Source organism: Dermacentor albipictus, unplaced genomic scaffold (assembly GCF_038994185.2).
Source record: "Dermacentor albipictus isolate Rhodes 1998 colony unplaced genomic scaffold, USDA_Dalb.pri_finalv2 scaffold_16, whole genome shotgun sequence".
Lineage (NCBI taxonomy): Eukaryota > Metazoa > Arthropoda > Arachnida > Ixodida > Ixodidae > Dermacentor > Dermacentor albipictus.
Genome location: NW_027225570.1, coordinates 10,529,595 through 10,549,843, shown reverse-complemented (window position 1 = coordinate 10,549,843; position 20,249 = coordinate 10,529,595). Strand labels below are relative to the sequence as shown.

At 50.5% G+C, this 20,249-nt stretch overlaps 1 protein-coding gene and 1 non-coding gene across 2 annotated transcripts; both read right to left on the bottom strand.

The window, feature by feature from the left end:
- Positions 1-3,696: 3,696 nt before the first annotated feature.
- LOC135901729 (U2 spliceosomal RNA) lies at positions 3,697-3,886 on the bottom strand. Its single transcript, XR_010564253.1, has one exon. It is a non-coding gene; the product is annotated as a U2 spliceosomal RNA (small nuclear RNA).
- An 859-nt stretch (positions 3,887-4,745) lies between these two features.
- Positions 4,746-9,271, bottom strand: LOC139051951 (uncharacterized). Its single transcript, XM_070529002.1, has 5 exons — positions 8,910-9,271; positions 8,611-8,776; positions 7,861-8,538; positions 6,360-7,698; positions 4,746-4,993 (listed from the first exon to the last, which is right to left on the bottom strand). The coding sequence occupies exons 1-5, from the start codon at positions 9,269-9,271 to the stop codon at positions 4,746-4,748; spliced, it is 2,793 nt and encodes a 930-aa protein (XP_070385103.1).
- Between the last annotated feature and the right edge of the window lie 10,978 nt (positions 9,272-20,249).

The following is a 20,249-nucleotide window of genomic DNA, read 5'->3' as shown; positions in this document are numbered from 1 at the left end:
TTGAAATGGCGTTCTCAATTCTTTTGCTTCCAGATAGAACAAACAGAAATAAAAAGAAAGGATGTCATTGATTGTCCTTCTAATCTCAAGAGCGCGTGGAGAAAGTGTTCCGGTTTACATTCGGCAGATCAAAATGAACGGCTAAAATTAACCTATCGTCTGGTTTCATGCGGGAGATCACGTGCGCACGCAAATTTCTTCGTACGGGAATTTTATGAAGTGAAGGCGGCTAAAGATCCTTTCCTTGGTCTAGTTAATGTTCGTAGGCGCAAATTGCAAACCTAATACTTGGAGGAACATTTCCACTACTCTACAGGGGCTCTCTCATTTCTCCGATTGCTCGCAAACACATTGCATTGCTAGTCGTGACGTTTCACAGTGACGTTTCACAGTGATGTTTCACCATGCGCGTCGAAGTTGATTACCAGTACCGCGCCAGCGTCGACTGGCCGGCGAAGCGACGAGCTCAGCAACGCATGCGCAAGGCCCTACAACACCCCAACCGAGCTTCCCTGCTTATCGGAGAGAGCAAGTGCGCGTGAACGCGGGCTCGTCTGACGATCTGGATTAAAGAAAAAAAAAAGTGTGTCCGAGACATTGACAAAGACAAGTGGTCGCGGTCGCTCTGAATCTTAGCGTATTATAGAAAACGTGGGATGGCGGTGCTTGCTCGAGGGTCAAAAAGTACAATCTTCGAAGTAGCGCTCCCGGCGGAACGTGGAGCTAGCATCCTTCTTCTAGGAACGGTTTGCAATGGACTGCTTGAATGTGCCGACCACGCGTCACGGGTCGCGTATAGAGCCAACCTTTGGCAAGAACGCGTCTAGCACAACCGATCGCGGTTTCGATAACCCATCGTTGGTAGCGAAAAAAAAATTACCGACGATTACGTTACTTCCTAATGCGAAATTCGAGCGCAGCAAATAAGCTGTTTCACCTTTTCGATAGATTGAGGCAAAGAAATCGAGCAACACATGTATGCGCTATCACAGAATTTTTTTTTATTTTTCACACGTATTCCTTTAACAAAGACTCCACTAACAGTTCTTGACAGTCATGAAGGAAGCTTTGTGGTCGGAGAAATAGACTGATATATGTTCGACTTGGTACACCAATGCTTGATTCTCAAAGACGAGACGAGATCTTCTCGGCGGCGGCGCTTAGCCTCTGCTTCGGCGACGCGTACTCCTGAATCATCTCGACGGCGGCAACGGTAAGCTTCTGCTTCGGCGGCACGCACCTCTGGATTCTGACGGCGACGGCGCTGGGCCTCGGCTCTGGCAGCTCGTTTAGCAGCAGCAGCAGCAGACGGAGGACTTCCATCGGTCGTCTCGCTCATGGCTCAGAAAGAACTGGCAGATAATTTCGCAGTGGCGAACGGCAGCGGCAATTTCGGCTCGGGCGGTGCACATATACAAATCCGCCGCCACCGATCTGGCTCTCTGATTGCCACCGCACAGGGCGAACGGCAGCGGCAATTTCGGCTCGGGCGGTGCACATATACAGATCCGCCGCCACCGATCTGGCTCTCTGATTGCCACCGCACAGGGATTGCATTGGAGGAGGAGCGAAGAAAGGAATTAAGTTCGAGCCGGCGCTTTGACAACCGGAGACTCGCAGGAAGAGGGGGGAGGGGGGCGGCGTGTACACCCAGCGGCAAACGATGGGGGCAGAAGCGCGCGCAGCAAGCGGACAACACGATAAAGGGAGGAGGGAAGAGATAGCAGCGACTGACTGATGCCGCTGACGCCGATAGTGAGTCAACCCCAGCTGCGGAGTTGGTTTCAGGGACAACGCTGCCAATGCCGACACAAACAATATGATACCCTCGCTTCCGCAGCGCTAAGAACCAGGTCTAGCTGTGGGAAGGTGGTCACGTATTCGTCGACGTGCCGGGGCCTACGTGAAATAACCGGCGCGTCGGCAACTGAAGAGCACCCTATCCGCCACACAAGAACAGGGGGGGAGGGGGGACCCTTTCCTCCTCTTTCTGCATGGCGGCGACGGTGTTCTATGCAGTCACGTTATCTTGACTCTCTAGCGGCGTCAGCGGCATCCAGCGGTATCAGTCGGTCGCTGCTAGCGCTGGGGGGATGAAAGGGGGGCGGAGCTGGTTACGAGGCCGACGACAACGCCGGCGACGACGCGAAACCCAGGAACGGACGCCAAAGAGCTGCGCTCTAAAAAGAAAAAAGAGCACCTACCCGCAGTTTGTAGCAATAACCGGAAAGGTGGTTCTAAATATAGGTTCGCTGGTCACTGAAACTTTCTCATAACGCACACCACTGTGGTCCAAAAAGAACAAAGCACGCACAATAGATATGATACAGCCGTCACTGCATTATTTCGTGTTTTCATTATTCCATTACTTTCGTGTGCATGCGCGCTAGGGCCACGCAGGCCAGGAGGCAAGGGGAAAAAAATGATACGCGATCCTAAGCTTTGACTTGGCTGATGTGGCACTCGCATTTGTGTTCTTTACCTTAGGCGAGCGCAACGCGCCAACTGCACTCCAATTTCCCATAACGGAAATTCGTATTTGGCGATTTGGTTGTATTTTTGGCTAATGTTCGCGTTTTTCGCCCGAGCATGCGCTTCACTGCGCCGCTCTTTGCCCCTTCATTGCGGCTTCACTGCCCTGCAAGCGTGTTCTGCGTTAAGCCGAACCACCAGGCAAAAAGCCTGGGCGCCGCCATCTTGTTGAGAGCGGCGCCGGGGACACAATCGCGCGTAGCTCATTGAGTTTTCCCCCAAAACTGAACAAAATCGCCTTATTTAAATGAGAAAGATGCCACGAGTGCCCCAACGAAGAACCTTAAGGATTACCGAAGGGTAATTGAGGGCGACGCAACGAGCTTTGGAAAGAAGAATGATGGGTGTAGCGCTACGGGGGATAAGAATAGAGCGGATTGGGGGGGTGAGCGAACAAACGCGAGCTAATGACACCTTAGTTTAAACCAAGAAAAAGAAATGGGCATGCGCAGGGCATGCAATGTGGGGTGAAGATCATTAAGGGTTGCCGACTGAATTCCAAGAGAAGGGAAGCGTAGCACGGGGTGGCGGAAATTTAGGAGGGCAGATTAGATTAGGAAGTGCGCAGGCACTACACGGTGACCGTGACCGGGGTTACACGTGACGGGCGTGCTTGGAGAATTATGGGAGAGGCCTTTGCCCTGCAGTGGGCGTAGCCAGCAGGATAATGATGACGAAAAGGTAGCAACAGGTATTCATAACATACAGGTTGGCAAGCTGAGGCACCTCTGAACCCTTGAATATATTTCGCCACACTTGGCCATACGACAAGTTTGTTTTCGAGGCGCTCGGTCCCACTGCAGCTAAAATGTGCACACAAAGGCTGCACAGTAGTTGCCCGAAATCGGGCACTCCATTTTTGTTTCATAGGGAACCTTTCTTCCACTAGGGCAGCGGATTTTGGCACGGCGAGCTTGCTGTGGTTTACGGATCCAAGCGATAGTGAACTCCAAAATCCAGTGTTGGCTTTCAGTGCGACTTCCGTTGATTGCAAAACCCACGGCTAATCACCCTTCCCCTCCCCCCCCCCAAGTGGCTTATTATAGCATACAATCGTTCAGAAACACCGGCATCGTTGCGTATAGTATGGGAATGGTGCGTGTCACGTGAGTGCTCGCTTCGAGCTTGTGTTCTTCATTTTGATTGAATGAAGTCTCACCTAAGTGAGCGGGGGCCGATCCCGGAGGTAGTGCAATACCGGGCCGACCTGCGGCGGAGGTGAAGCAGGCTTCAAGCACTCCGCCAACTTCCAAAAATAGGTTTAATATCGTGGGTCCACATAGAACCCGTATCAGATATTAAGCTGATAAGAACAGAGTTTTTTATTATGCTAATTACAGTACATCAAAAATATGTGTTACAAAACCAAGGAAGAAACGGATAAAAGGTGTATAATCTAAAAACGCAAACAAATGACTAAAAAAATTTATCCGACGATTACGATACTCCCTAATGCGAAATTTGAGCGCAGCTCTATACGTGTTTCCATTTCGCGATATTATGAAGCAAAGAATTTGAGAGAGACATGTAGCAGAGTCGGTAATGGTCGAAAATCTGATCTGCGGATCAAGCGAGCCGGCGTTTATACATGACTCGTCAAAGGTTCCAGTGTGATCGCTGGTGCCGCATGGCTTCCAGAAAGTACTATACAATTCGCATAGCGCATACAATCAGATTAAGAAACAATCTCACACAATAACATCCAAAACAAGCGCGAACGAGACCGACCCAACAGAACCAAACAGGCGCGGGCGAGAGCTTTGGCGCGAGCAGACGATAGTACGAAACGAGCGGATCGGCTGAGACCAGACACGAGTGCGCATCGAGCCGTAAGGAGGGTCCGCATGACACCAGCATCGCGCGCACACGTCACTGAAGGGGCCGCTCTCATTGGTCTCCGCCATTCGCGGCTCGCGTCCTTCGTCTCCCACTCCAGCGAAGGGGGGCGGAGCTGGTTACGAGGCCGACAACGCCGACGACGACGCGAAACCCAGGAACGGACGCCAAAGAGCTGCGCTCTAAAAGACTAGTTAGTCGTGTTAGTAATAAAAGACTAAAACTGTAAAGGTGTAAAACAGTGCAAAAATGGCGCTTCTCTAAAAACATAAGATCATCTAAGGGGTGCCTACATGGGCTCTAAAAATCTTTGTAGAGGCGCTGATGGTATCGCTGATGCACAGGCGTTTGAGTGTCCGTAGGTATGACCTACTGCATTATTCATCATTCCCCCGATCCCAGGTGCCAAGGCAGCCGACGACCACCGCGTCCACCGTCACGCGTTGGAACCGCCGGAGGAGATGACGCTGTACAGGGGCGTACTTCTCCTCCATAGCCTTCCGGGCGTCCTGGAACGCCTGCAGCCTGTTCTCGAAAGGGCAGCAGATGTCCAGGATCAGTGCCTCCTCTCCACGGGCCAGTACCAGGTCGGGCTTGAGTGATGTAGTGCCCACGACCTGGTTCTCTGCAATGACTGTAAACCTCACCAAGGCAGCCTTTTTAGAGCGCAGCTCTTTGGCGTCCGTTCCTGGGTTTCGCGTCGTCGTCAGCGTTGTCGTCGGCCTCGTAACCAGCGCCGCCCCCCTTTCATCCCCCCAGCGCTAGCAGCGACCGACTGATACCGCTGGATGCCGCTGACGCCGCTAGAGAGTCAAGATAACGTGACTGCACAGAACACCGTCGCCGCCATGCAGAAAGAGGAGGAAAGGGTCCCCCCCCCTGTTCTTGTGTGGCGGATAGGGTGCTCTTCAGTTGCCGACGCGCCGGTTATTTCACGTAGGCCCCGGCACGTCGACGAATACGTGACCACCTTCCCACGGCTAGACCTGGTTCTTAGCGCTGCGGAAGCGAGGGTATCATATTGTTTGTGTCGGCATCGGCGGCGTTGTCCCTGAAACCAACTCCGCAGCTGGGGTTGACTCACTATCGGCGTCAGCGACATCAGTCAGTCGCTGCTATCTCTTCCCTCCTCCCTTTATCGTGTTGTCCGCTTGATGCGCGCGCTTCTGCCCCCATCGTTTGCCGCTGGGTGTACACGCCGCCCCCCTCCCCCCTCTTCCTGCGAGTCTCCGGTTGTCAAAGCGCCGGCTCGAACTTAATTCCTTTCTTCGCTCCTCCTCCAATGCAACCCCTGTGCGGTGGCAATCAGAGAGCCAGATCGGTGGCGGCGGATCTGGATATGTGCACCGCCCGAGCCGGAATTGCCGCTGCCGTTCGCCCTGTGCGGTGGCAATCAGAGAGCCATCGTAACGCGTCCCACGGCTGTGACAACCTCGCGAGGCACTTGTATAGATCTCGTCTTTGAGAATCAAGCATTGGTGTACCCAGTCGAACATATATCAGTCTATTTCTCCGACCACAAAGCTTCCTTCATGACTGTCAAGAACTGTTAGTGGAGTCTTTGTTAAAGGAATACGTGTGAAAAATTAAAAAAAAAATTCTGTGATAGCGCATACATGTGTTGCTCGATTTCTTTGCCTCAATCTATCGAAAAGGTGAAACAGCTTATTTGCTGCGCTCAAATTTCGCATTTGGAAGTAACGTAATCGTCGGTAATTTTTTTATTCTGGAGACGATGGTGTTGTGACGCTCCGTCATCGCCCGGCTCTGCCGCATGCAATGGCAAAGTACATGCGGCAGTGTCTCCTCCCCGTACCCGCAGCGCCTGCATCTTTTGTCGGCTGCGGGTGCCCAGAGTCTTGTGGCATTGAGGGGGAGGAGATTTAGTCGGGCTCGATGCACGAAGCGCCAGTCGATGAAGGGGTTGTAGCGGCCGGACCTCATGAAGTTGGGATTTGCCGGGTCGGCCGCCACACACACCATCGCCTTGCCTTGGTTTGGTTTGTCATGCAGAGTTCTGTCCCTTTCAGTGGAGAGGAGCGCCCGGATGGTCTTGACCAGCTTGTGGCGGTTCCTCGCTGACACAGAGGCCTCTCCGCAGTTGATGCGGGCTCCATGCTCCAAAAGCTCCCAGGCGATGGAGAGGCGACGGGAGGCTTTCCGGGCCTCCGTCCACACAGACTGGACCTGTGTGGACGTTTGTCGGAAGTCGCCCTCCGTCTCGCCTGAGAGGTAGGCCTCCATGTCCTCGGTGTTCGCGGGTCGTCTTAGCCGCCTTGACACGACGCCCTCTAGCTCCCCTGCTGCACGCTCCCGGACCTCCACGTCGGTCGACGTCAGTAGCTTGAAGGCTCCATCCACCCGGCAGATGTCGCTGAGCTCCGCCGCAAGTGGGATCCCTGCACTGCCAGCCTGAGAGCTTCCGTACAAGTATTCATTGGAAGCTCTGGCTGGCACGTACAGGGTCTTCTTCATGAGTGGGCGGAGCTCCTCGTCCAGGCGTTGCCACTCTCCTTTGCTGGCAAGGTCCACCCGCATGGCAAAGTTCAGGGCTGGATACAAAAATGTCTTAATGGCATCCAGCCTTTGCCATGGGGCGAGCATAGAGGAGAGTAGCTTTCTGCCTAGGTGGATGGCCTCGTCGACCGTCGTCTCGTCCGGTAGCACCCTGAACCCCACTGGACGGCCCAGGAACTTGTGCCCCTCGAAGTCGCCAAGCGCCGGAATCGGGTTGCCACCCGCGGTGAAAGAGGTGGGCCGTGTACCCACGGGGTGGCGACCAGACAGGTGTAGAGTCCGGCATTTGGCGGCGTTCAGTCGCAGCCCGAGCCGGGCCGACAGGGCTGTTACACGGTCCAAGCGGCTCTGCAGGGTGGTGGGATCCGCGGCCAGCAGCGTCAGATCATCGGCGTAGGCAAGGATGTTGTGCTGCCTATCGCCTCCCTGTACTGCACGGATGACCGGGTCCACCACCAGGTTGAAAAGCAGGCCGCTCAGAGGACAGCCCTGTCTCAGCCCAGCTCCGATGGTAATTGCCTCCGTAATGCCAGCTGCTGCCACGACGCAGGTGGTGTTGGCGCGGTAGAGGTCTTCAACGATGGAAGCAAAGGCCTCCCCCGCGCCGGCTCCACGGACAGCGTCGACGAGGGCCTGATGGGCGACCGAGCCGAAGGCGTTGGCAAAATCGAGGAACCCCACGCACAGCTCCCCACCTCCTGTCCTGGCATCATCCAGGCGTCCCTGCAGCACGAAGTTGTGTTCAAACACCCCATCGTGCGGCAGGAAGCCCTTCTGACACCTGGACAGTACCGCATGGTCGCCCAACCACCTCTGCAGCCGGGTGGTGAGACACCCGGCATACAGTTTGGCAATTGTTCTACCAAGGGCAATGGGTCGCCAGTTTGTGGGGTCCTCGCGGTCGCCCTTCTTGTAGATCAGGATAGTCCTCGTCGACTTTCAGCTCAGGGGCGTGCGGCGGTATTGGAGGCATACGTTGTATACCGCCGCCAGGAACCTGCCCTCAGGGTCCACCTGCCTCCAGTGGTGATACGTGAGGCGGTCCTCCCCTGGAGCTGTACTCTCGCATTTACGGAGCTTGGCTGCGACTTCTTCCGGTGAAAAGGGGCACAAGTCCAGTTCTTCGGTGGCTGGAAGCCTTGACCGCAGGATGCTGGTATCCATGGTTGTTGGTGACCAGAGGTTTGAGTAGTGGTCTTGCAGTGCATGGGGGTCGATCGGACATTGCTGCGACGGGCCTTTAGTGATTAACCGCACTGCCCGGCGCCGGTTCCTTCTATACAGTGTTTGGATCAGCTGGGGGTTGTCGGGGTTCACCTCGCGCCTCCGTGATTGGCGCGAGTCCCCGACTGGCAGCCGCAGGTGTTTTGTTGCGGCTGCAATGGCACGGTCGAGGATGTTTTCAAACCGTGCCCACTCCCCAGCAGACTCAGGTAACCGGCTCAATGCCCGCAGCTCTGCCGTTTCGTCCGCTAAGGTCCATGCACTGCCCTCTGGCCATGTGGTACCAGCATGTTCGTCCTGGGTCCCGAAGTCCTGGGTGCTTCCGTCATGGTCCTGCACCTCTGCCCTGCCTGGGGAGAGCTCCTGCATGGCCGCCGGCTCGTGAGCCTCGGAGACTGGTGCTCCCGGGCTGCCTCGGTTGGACGGCAGCTATGGTGTTGGAGAAGGAGTGGCCGAGGTCGCTGTCAGCCCTGATTGGGTTGGCGTCCGCGGAGAGGGTGCCTCGGCCATCTCGCCATCGCTGCTTTGTCCGGGTGTACCCCGAGGTGCCACAGGAGACGGCTCCTGGTCGGCGGCCTGCCCGGTGGCCACTGCTGGTGTTCCAAGAGGGTCCTCAGCGGGACCCTCGGTGCTGTCCTGCTCTGCTGGGGGGGGTGCCGTCGTTGTCCTGCTCCGACGCACCAGAGGCAACACCCGCGGCGAGATCACGACTGGCTGCTAGTGCCGCCTCCCTCCTGTGCCACTGCTCGTGGTTGCTCAAGCCCCTCCTTGTGGGGAAGCACATTGAGCAACTGCCACACTGGTGTGGCAGGGCAGCAGGGGGGGCGGCAGTCGAGTTGGCTGCAGCCAGGCAGGCGTGAGAGGCTGGTCGAAGCCCCAGTGTCTCGCCGCAGATGCGGCACACGTTGATGGTGCGCCGGATTCTGGTGCCGTGCTCGAGTTCCAGGTGCCGCTGGAGGGACTGCCGCCGCGCTGTCCATTTGGCCGCGGCATAGGCAGCTCGGCAGCCCTCTTCGCGGCACCGGACCGTGTGGGGCACGGGAAAGAACACCGTGAGGGTGCCATCCTCACGGGCCGGCTGGCGTTCCTGCACAGGGGTGTTGGGGTCGCCATCGTCTTCGCTGTTGTCATGGGCTTTTCGGCCGTGGCCCCCAGGATCCATTGAATGGTCTTACCTTCCGGACCCGGCGGCTCTCCTTAAAGGAGGCCAGGTCCGGAGGCTAGGGGGCCACCAGGGGTGGCAGCGAGAGGGCCGGGCCACTGACAGACGATGGCGAGGGCAGGGGCCAGCCGGTTGTGCCCCAGCACAGCACTAGTCGAGACGGCAGGACCAACAGGCACCCCGCAGGCAGGCAGCACCGGATTCCAAGCAGTGGTCAGGCCGAGCAGGGCAGGAGTCTCCGGGGGGCAGCAGGCAGCGCCAGGCAGCGGCAGGACCAGGAAGCAGGCCGGTGTGGGTCGTCCAGGGGCCACCAGGTAGCAGCACGTGGTCTGTCCTGGAGGCAGTGCACCAGGGAGCCGAAAGCCTAGAAAGATAGGGCTGGGATAGGTGAAAGACACTGCTATAACCGGAGCAGGTATCCGGGCGCCTCTACAAAGATAAGTGTGTCAAAGGCCGGGCAAGCCAGCTGCATTGACTACACAAAGAGAAGTTTATTTGCTTTTGTACAATAGTCATTTTGGTGTCACCAACCATGAATGCTTCAATACAGGTCAGAATTTCTTATACAAACAATAATATATCCAGTTGCTAGAATACCAAATTCACAAAAAAGGTATGTAAATATACATACAAAGATAGTCATACTTGTACATTCAATGTAATGGATACAATGAGTACAATGTCAACGTGTGTTACAATGTCAACACTGTATTACAATCACACTTGTCAAATCCTGTGTATAAGAATTATACAATGCCTAGGATTGATCCATTGCTTTAGTTAAGCCCGTAAAGGCTCAAAGATCAGTACCCGACAATTGGAATTGTCACTTTATGTTTCCGTACCAACCAGAATCTAGTATGCCACATTTTTAGAAACACTTGCATGCCATTGTTTTCCAGGTCATGGTTTAAGAAATTGCACATTTCTTCAATACCGGGTATGCAGCTTTCTGTGGTTTTCGCGTTATTTCCGCTTTCCCCCGCCGTTTCCACAAACAAAACATAATTATTATTGTCAACAATTTTTCAAAGTTATTTTTGTTCCTGTATGGTTTACCTAATTTAGTTTTAAAATGGATCGAGGCCAATTTCCAGATTATTTTGGCAGGAGGGCAGCCTTTGAAAACGTGTTGTTGAGTTTCTGACGCGGTGCAATTAGGACATCGGTCCGTCTGCGAGATTCCAAACTTTGCCAAGCGTGCTTTTGTCGGTAAAACACCCCATCTTCTTTTCCATTCAAAGTCCTGGATATCCTGTGGGAGGTTGGTAGCGTTCCAAAACTTCCATTTTTGGGTAGTAGTCTTGGTCAGATCTTCGGGTTTCAATTCTCTAATGGCCATCGCAGTGCTTGCGTCTATGGGTTTGATTTCTTCAATGGAATTCTCTTGACAAATTTCCTCTATTGCCTTTTTCGTAGTGATGACTGTTTTGTAAAATTTTGCAGGTATTTCTGATTTTGGGCCATACCATTTGTTGTCCGTAATATGCTGGTCCAGCGTGCTCAACCAATACCGTAGAACTGGCATTCCCCTGTACTGTGGTCCATTTGTCAATGCCACGACAGTTTTCGCAGCCAGAGTTTTCGCTATCAGAGCAACGTTGGGTATTCCCAAACCTCCTCGTGGTGTTGGCAACCTAATGACATTCTGATTCACAGGAGCTGGTTTATCATTCCAAAGGTGCCGTCCAATGAGAGTTGTTAGTTTGCTGGCTACCAGTCTGGGCATGGTGGTTACTCTCGCCACATAAAAGGCTGGGACGCACAGTTTCGATCTAATTGCTGCCGCTTTTTCCCGCAGACTCGCCGGCCGATGTAGTTCTTGTTCAACAAAGTGTGCTGCTTTTCTTGGTGGTTCATCCCATGTTTTGGCTATGATATCTCCTGCTTCGAACCAACTGCTGAGAACTTTAACTGCTTCCACATTTTGTACATCTTGTAGTGCAATACTGCCGGGTGGGCCAAAGCAAAGAGCTTTGCTTTTTTTATGATTTATCTTGGCCCCGGATGCAGTCGCGTATTCTTCAAAAATCCTCAGAAAAGCGTAGTAGCTATCTTCATTTTTCATGAAGAAAGAAATATCGTCTGCGAAGGCTGCTATTTTGATTTCTTGTTTTCCTGGTAATGGGAAACCCCTAATTATGCTATTTTGTTCAACGGCTCGAAGCAAGGGATCCAAGGATAGGACAAAGAGTCCTGGTGATAGGCTGCATCCTTGCCGAACCCCTCTAGTCACTACGAATGTCTCTGTTACAAAATTATTAATTTGAATTTCACTGGTCATTCCATTGTATAAAGTTTTAATAATGTCTACAAATGTTGCTGGAATTCCAAATTTTTCCATGGTGTTGTATATGTAATGATGCCTCACTCGGTCAAATGCTTTTTCCTGATCCAATGAAATGAAAATGCCTTTACATTCTTTTTGCTTTGCGTATGCAAAGGTGTCTCTGGTGGTTATTAGTGAGGCATAAATTGATCTTCCGGGAACTGCTGCTGCTTGAAAGTCAGATATCACCTCAGGTAGTATACTGCTGAGTCTGTGCGCAAGTAACGTTGTTCCCACTTTATAATCAGTGTTGAGTAGCGTTGTCGGCCTCCAGCCATTAACATCTAAAGGATCACTATTAGGTTTAGGTAACAGTATGATGCGTCCTTTGACAAACGACGGCGGTTTTTCCTTGTTTAGAATGAGATGATTCAGGGTTTGTACTAGTTTGGAACCAATCACATCAAAGAAGGTGAAGTAAAAGCCGGTCAAAATTCCGTCCGGACCAGGTGCCGATTTATGTGTCATTTTCTTAATTATGCTGAATACTTCTTGTTTCGTTGTTGGTGCACAAAGATACTCCTTGCTTTCTTCGCTTATTTGGGGAAGATTGCCTAATAGGCCGGGGATGTTGTATTGCTGATTTGGATGTTCTTCTTGCAAAATTTTCTGGAAATGCCTTAGGAATTCCTCAGTGATGAATTCTTGGTCTGTTGTAATCGTGCCATTATTTAATCTTATTTTATCTATCCTTGTGGGGTTTCTGTTACGGATGGGATACCATATTCTGTCCCCCACGTCGGCTGATTGAACATTTTGATTGTCAACTTGTGATCTCTCAATGTCTATGGTTTTAGTCAGCCGTTCCTTGTATTTGTGTCCTAGGCAGTCCACATACTCTTGCATACAGCATGTCATTTCCCCTCCCCTCTCAATAATTCTTATTCTTCTGAGGATTTCATTAAGATCTTTGGTGTGTCTTCTTTTTCTGTTTTGACCAGCTTCAATCAGAATTTGTTTCCATTCCTCTTTTAGGTCATCCCAATCTCCATTGTTGTTCTGTTCCAAACTTGCTTGTAGTCGCCATCTTATCCAGTCTATGTCTTCTTGCTCGTGTAGCAAAGTAGGGTCCATACGCCATAGTCCTGTGTGATATGGTTGCCCTTCCATTCCACGAAGTTTGAATATTACCGGATTGTGATCACTAAAAGGTTTATGTCCCGTTGGTCCTTGTATTGTTTGAATCTCCACAAGGTCCTTTAATAGACACGGTGATAAATAAACCCTATCTAATCGGCTCTGGGTGTGCCCGCAAGTTCTTGTACTTGTAAACAAAGCACCATGGGACCAGACCCACGCATCTGACATGCTATGGTGGTGAAGCAAATTTTTAAGCTCTTTCGCGTGGTACGTTGAACGTCCACGTCCAGGGCCCCGAATATCTCTGTCGCTGTCGATGACGCAATTGAAATCACCGACTAAAATACTTTGCGAGTGACTAGGCATGTAGTCCCACAGTTCGCGGAAAAATTCATTAGTTAAGCTTCTAGTCACAGGCGCATAGAGATTAATTATACGAATCTTCCTACCCCCTAAATATAGATCAACATATACAACGCGCCCTTTTGTATCACCTGAACAAAATGCACGACTGCGGTATCTATTCGAAATGAAGATGATACCAGTACCGCAAGCTTTGCGGTTTGTTAGCGAGAAAAACCCATCTATACCATGTAGCTCTTTGAATGCCTTTACATCCTGTGGAGTCCGGAAGTTCGTTTCCTGAAGGAAGAGGATGTCGATTTCTTGTTCCTTGGCGAATCTTATTAATTGTTTTTGTTTGTCAATATTTCGCATACCTCTGACATTAAATGACATGCACTGAAGTGTAGCCATTTCTCTGGTTTATTTTAGGTGATGATTCAGCCAATTTGCCAGGAGGAAGGGAAGGCACCTAGGTTGCTATAGCATTAAGTTATGCCATAGTCAACCATGCGGTTAATCTCTCATATCTTCATCGCTTGAAGAGGACCCTTCAGCCTGTTTGGGCGAGAGTGTCCTAGCTTTTTTGGATTGTATCCTGTGGGCTGCGTCACTATCACTGCTCGTGATGCGACGAGATGTGTTTGGGTGATGAGGATCTGCATCGCTTGATTTGTCCTTGTCCAGGCTGTGCTTTCCTTCTTTTGTTCTTCTGTTAGATCTCGACCGTCGTCTTTCTTTCTTTTGTTTTCGTCGGTCCTCATGCATTCCGCTAGGGTCTGGTGTGTTGTTTACAATCGGTTTGGCTGTTTTTCCCTTAGTTGAAGTCGTTTCAGGAACCGCATGGGTGGCGCTTGCCGTTATTGGCTGGTCATTTGCCGTTGCGGTAATTGACGTAGGTTCTTCACTTTTGACTGGTTTCCCTGTGGTTGAAGACTTCTCGGGGATTGCATGCGAGCCCTTTGCCGTTATGGGCTGGTCTTCAATGCTCTCAAAACTGTATGCTTTCTTGCAATGCAGGAGGTTCTTTGCGTCCCCATTGTTGTCATCAGAGTGTGTGGCCAAAGACTGCGATGCTGACGTTGAGACGTCAGATGTGACATCATCCGTTTGGGTGGTTGGAGACACCTCAGTGTCTGTTGTCGAGTTGCCAAGCTCTTCAACATATACACTTTCATATGCGGTACGACTAGATTGATGACTTGTTTTGTCAATGTCGCTTGCATCGCGCGCATCCCAGTAATTTTGTGAACTTGCAGCCCTTGGCGTGGTACGTGGTTTAAGTACCTTTAGAGTAGACTTAACAGGCTCAAGTTTGTGCAAGGTGGGGGACCGTATGGGTTCTTGGAAGGAACTCGCGACATTAGTGGATGGAGATCCACAGGCCGCTGCCAAGTATGATTTTTTCCGGAAGCAGGCTTTCGTGGCATGTTGTCCGCCACACCGCTTACACTCTTCCGCACAAGTTTCCGTTTCGTGGCCGAATGTGCCGCAGCGCTTGCAATACGGTGATGTGCACGCCATTGCCATATGCCCATCACTGCCACACCTCGCACAAACTCGACGCATGCCACGGTACTCAAACATAACGCGGTGGCCCTGAATGGTCATGAAATTAGGCACTGGCCTACTCATTTCCATTCTGACCACTCGAATGCCGCTTAGCTTGTTGTGGTGGCTGAGAATGCTGGAATGCGACATTCCCTTTACTTTGCCATATGGCTGTAACGCGAACAGTAGGGCATCGTCAGGAATGTACATAGGAAGCCTATATACATTCACAAACGTAGTTGGTGGCCCTACTGCTTTCACTGATACCTTCACGTGATTAACACGAAAACCCTCAGCCACCATCAACCTGGTTGCCTGTGCGGTTGTGCGCATGCAAACTAGGAACCTAGTTCCACCCATGTGTTGGAGTCCCAATACACTATCGTCACCTGCCGTTAGCTCTATTGCGTCTATGAGGTCATCGACCGACACGTCACCATCAGGCGCGTTAAACATAAAACAGTTCTCCCTCAGAGGGGTCTCACGAGTGGTGTCCATCTCGGGGGCCATGGCCGCAGAGGCGCTGGTTGCCACCAAGGTAGGAGGCTCGACCTTGTAGACTGATGGTGTGCAGATGGCGCAAGACGCCTCTGCACTCTGGTAGCTTGTAGACCGCTGGGGTCGAGGTTCAGCAGGAGCTGCTGGTGCCTCGGTCGTCCCCGATGCTTGCAGAGGGCCACGAAGAGGTCCTTGCAGGCGCCTGGGTCATCAGTTGTCCGCCGGGTCACTGATGGTGTCCCAGCAGCAACCCACGGCAGCTCGGTTCCAGGCCAGTGGAGCCCAGGGTCAGCTCACTGCGGGCGAACCAGGAGATGGTGTCCCCGCGAGCCAGGGCCAGATCAAGGTGGGCCGGTCCTGGAGGCAGTGCAGCCAGGGTCCAGGGCCCGATGCAGGAGGGCCGATTCTGGTGGTGTGCGACAGCGAGCCGGGTCCGGGTCCAAGTGGGCCAGTCCCGGAGGCGGTGCAGGAACGGTCCTCGGCCAGGTCCCGTAGGTGGTGCAGAACCGAGCCAGGCAGGTCCAGGGTCCGGTCCGGGTCCCGGGAACAGGACTCGTACACGCTCGGGCGGGCACACTTGGGACCAGGGAAGGTACCAGGTGCCGGGAAGAGCAGATACGAAATACTTACTACACAAAGGGAATTTTATTGATCAAAAGCACATGTAACAACAGCAAAAGACTGATGTATCGAGTTTACATCATCACATGGTATGGTCTCGTTACATAATATTAATCATACAATTTTTGACGCAATGGTAACGTGGGTGAAGATGGGATTACATATTCAATACATACAACATGAGGATGCTTTCCTTCTTTTTTTTTAGAATGGAACAATGTTTGTTTCCAGTTTGCCTTTCCTCTCAAAAATAAAACGGGTGTGCCATTTTCGCAGAAATCTGTCTTCTTTGTTTGTATTCATTTGAGCGTTTAGCTCTTTCCACACGTGTATTCTTGCTTTTCTTACTGTTGGAAATGTCGCTCTTACAGGTCGTCGTGATGCTTCGGCAAGACTTCTTCGATTCCATAGGTACATCATTACAATAATTTTAGAGCGCAGCTCTTTGGCGTCCGTTCCTGGGTTTCGCGTCGTCGTCGTCGTCGGCGTTGTCGTCGTCGGCGTCGGCCTCGTAACCAGCTCGCCGACGAATCTGCTGCTCCGCCGCCGCGCATGCGCGCTGTCGGCTCTCCGGGCGAGGGAGGATGATGGAAGGGAGGAGGAGAGACTGTGGAGGAGGGCTGGCTACACAAATGGCTCTTTGGCGTCCGTTCCTGGGTTTCGCGTCGTCGTCGGCCTCGTAACCAGCTCCGCCCCCCTTTCATCCCCCCAGCGCTAGCAGCGACCGACTGATACCGCTTTCGTGAGTCCGCTACCGCACTCACGAAAGACGTCGTGCACTTCCTGCAACTCGCATTAACCGTCCATCGATCCACACCGATGTTAGTAGTGGGGGACTTTAATGTTGACACAAAGACAAACAGCAATTTCCTAACACTTATGCGGGAGAACATCCCGTTCCTCTCGCTCGTAACGCGTCCCACGGCTGTGACAACCTCGCGAGGCACTTGTATAGATCTCGTCTTTGAGAATCAAGCATTGGTGTACCAAGTCGAACATATATCAGTCTATTTCTCCGACCACAAAGCTTCCTTCATGACTGTCAAGAACTGTTAGTGGAGTCTTTGTTAAAGGAATACGTGTGAAAAATAAAAAAAAAATCTGTGATAGCGCATACATGTGTTGCTCGATTTCTTTGCCTCAATCTATCGAAAAGGTGAAACAGCTTATTTGCTGCGCTCAAATTTCGCATTAGGAAGTAACGTAATCGTCGGTAATTTTTATTAACCGTTGTATCCGTGTTTGTGTTGTGTATTTATGGGATATGTCTACATTTAAAAGTTTCTTAGCTAGTTTCCACGTAGCTTGTGCTGCGTGACATTTGAACAGTGCATGTTCCAATGTTTCTCTTTCATTGCAGTTGGGGCACTTATCATGTGGGACTATGCCCCAGGCTGCCAGTCTTTGCCGTGTTGGTAAAATGTTCCAATTCCTGCGCCACTCAAATTCTTTAACTTCTGTTGAAGCTTTCATTTTCGCTATGTGTGCCCATTTTTCTTTCTTTGTTTGTTCGTTTTCTTCTGTTGTTAGTTCACGAATGGCGAATTCTTCACTGAATGTTTTAACTGGTGTTTTCATGAGATCTAGTTGTGGTGTTTCTTCTATTATTGTTCTTTTAACTCCCGTGACTGCTCGATAAAATGGTAATGGTTGCTCTGCGGTCGGTCCGTGGTGTGTGTCTGGAAAGAAGGTTTGCTTTAGAGTACTTAACCAGTATATCATGAGATTTCTTCCGAGATACATGTCGTTGTCCGCTATTGTTTGTATGGTTTTTGTGCTGATTACACGGGATATTATGGAGATGTTCGGTAAACTTAGTCCGCCTCTGTTTTCGGGTAGCTCAAGATTGTGTCTTTTGATCGGTGGGCTTTTCTTATTCCATAAAAAGCTTGACATCATTTTGGCTAATTTGGCTACTGTCTGTTTTGGCATTGTGGCTACTTTAGCTGCGTAGAATGCGTATGCGCACGCTCTGGTCTTAATAATTTCGATACGCCCCTTAAGCGACAGATCATATCTTTCTGCTTCTGTGATTACTTTTTCAGATTTCTTTATAGCTTCCGTCCAGGTTTTGGGGGCTATTCCGTTTGAGCTGAAAGTTATTCCAAGTACCATGATCGTATCTAAAAGTTGTATATGTGCTGGCAATTTTTCTGTAGGGAAACCGAAAAGTAGGGCTTTAGTTTTTGCTGAATTTAATTGGGCGCCTGATATCTGTGAATATTCAAAGAAAATTTGGTCAAATGTGCATAAGCTGCTGGTGTCTCTGATAAATAATGCTATGTCGTCTGCGTAAGCGGCTATTTTAACGGTCTCTTGTCCTATCATAGGAAAACCTCTAATTTTCTTGGAATTAGCTACTTTTCTTAAAAGGGGATCTAAGGACAACACGAATAAAGGGGGTGATAAGGCGCATCCTTGTCTCACACCCCTTGTTATGGGGATTGCCGGTGTGAGCTCTCCGTTTATCATGATTTTGCTTTTGACATCTGTGTATAGTATCTTTATATAGTCTATAAAATCTTTGGGTATGCCGAAAGCTTCTAGAGTCTTAATGAGGTAGTCGTGTTCCACATGGTCGAAAGCCTTAGATTGATCTATTGTAACATAGAAACCTTGAAGTTGTTTGGTTTGCATATATTCAAAGACGTCTCTTGCTAATGTCAGGGTTGCGAATATGGATCTGCCTGGGACTGAAGATGTTTGGTAGGGTGAAATTAATTCCGGAAGAATTTTCGTTAGTCGTTTCGAAAGTACTGTAGAAAGAATCTTATAGTCTGTGTTTAGTCATGTTATAGGTCTCCACGCTCCGGGATCTGTGGTGTCCGCTCCTTCCTTAGGTATAAGTGTTATATGTCCTGTATTAAATGATGCTGGTTTCTCTTTGTTTTCAATGAAATTATTAAGCATGTGTAAGAGAGTGTCGGCTATTTCTTCGAAAAATGTATGATAAAAGCCGGTCATTAAACCATCTGGTCCAGGGGCTGTTGTATGTTTCATTGATTTAATTACTGTTTTTAATTCTTGTTTGGTTATGGGCGCGCATAATTCTTCTTTGTCAATATTATGGTTTTCTATTGAGTCGCAAAAGGCGTTGGTTATATCTCTGTACTTGATGGGTTTTTGGTGTTCGGTTTGACAGATTCGCCTGAAATGTTCTGCTATTATTGCTTTGATTTCTTGTGCGTCTGTCGTGCTTGTGCCATCATTTCTTTTAATCTCAGTTATTCGGGTTTGTTTGGGAGGTCTTAATGATGTATCATGAGCATATAGTGTGTCTGTATCTCCATTTTCTGAGAGTTTTAGTTGCGTAGCTTTCCGCATTGCTTGCGATGCTTCCCGTATTGTTTGGTCGTATTTTGTCTTCATCACCTCTAAGTATTCTTGGGTTGTAAAAGTTAATTCACCCCCCTTTTCAATTATTCTGATTCTTCTTAATATTTCTGTAAGGGTTTCTGTTATGCGATTACATCGATTTCGTCCGGCAGTTTTTAGGATCTCTTTCCATTCTTCCTTCATTTCGTCCCAATTTTTAGTGTGGTATTGATTTTGTTCCTGCAGTGTGCGTTGTATTTCCCTTTAATTTCCTCTTGGCTATGTATGTCATATAAAAGGGCAGCGCTCATTCTCCATGTGTTCTGATTCCTTAATCTTTCTGGGCTGCCTTTAATTGTGGCCGATACCGGCTTGTGATCACTAATGTCTGAGAGTTCTGGTGGCAGTGTGTGTATTTGGCAGTTTTCTAGCTGCTGTCTTAAGGTATGGGCTATATAAATTCTATCTATTCTGCTGGCTGTGTGTCGTGATGTTCTTGTGGGTTCAAATCTATCTATGTGTTTTAGAATCCATGTATCTGATAATCTGTGCTGTATTAATATTTCTCTCAACTCTTTTGACATCCTCTGCGGCTGCTGGGGGACGCGAGCGTCGCTCCTGTCCGAGCATACGTGCCTTCGCATCGCTCCACAGGAAAGACCCGAATGCCACGTTATTCGACAAGGACCAGTCCTCAGACACGGCTCGGCTCCTCTAGAACATCATCCGAACATTTTGGCCAACTTCTGCTGTGATCGGACCAACGTACTGTGAGTTTCTGTGCTTTTGTCACGGACCTGGCAGGGCGCTCAGCTAGCCCTAACGGCTAGGGGAGTAGGTCTGCCGTCAAGTACGCCAACGGCCCGCACTCCTTCAGCAGCAATGGCCCCGAAATTCGTCACCGACACTGATGGATGGACCACTCGAGTATCAAAACGTTCCCAAGGTACGCAGCACGTTGCAACGCTCATTTTGCGTCCGCCAACTGGCCTTTTCCTACCTCAGTGGAGCCCACGAACGCTTCACGACGCGCTAAGCGTCTCAGCAGCTCTGACTGCTGCAGAGGCTCGCGCCGCTACAGTAGACATCAAAAAAGAAAAGAACTTGGCTATAATAACCAGTGATGACCCCTCGGCGACAGAAAAGCTCCAGCGCATTAACGAAACCACTCTTAATGGCAAAACTTACCCTGTCCACATCTATATCGCTTCACCCCATAACTCGTGCAGAGGTGTGATTCAC

Coding starts and splice junctions, on each gene's coding strand:
- LOC139051951 (XM_070529002.1), bottom strand. CDS start 9,271: ATGGATCCTGGGGGCCACGGCCGAAAAGCCCATGACAACAGCGAAGAC. Junction 8,777..8,909: donor CCTGCTGCCCTGCCACACCA/GTGTGGCAGTTG, acceptor GCGTCGGAGCAG/GACAACGACGGCACCCCCCC. Junction 4,994..6,359: donor GCATGACAAACCAAACCAAG/GCAAGGCGATGG, acceptor CAGTCATTGCAG/AGAACCAGGTCGTGGGCACT.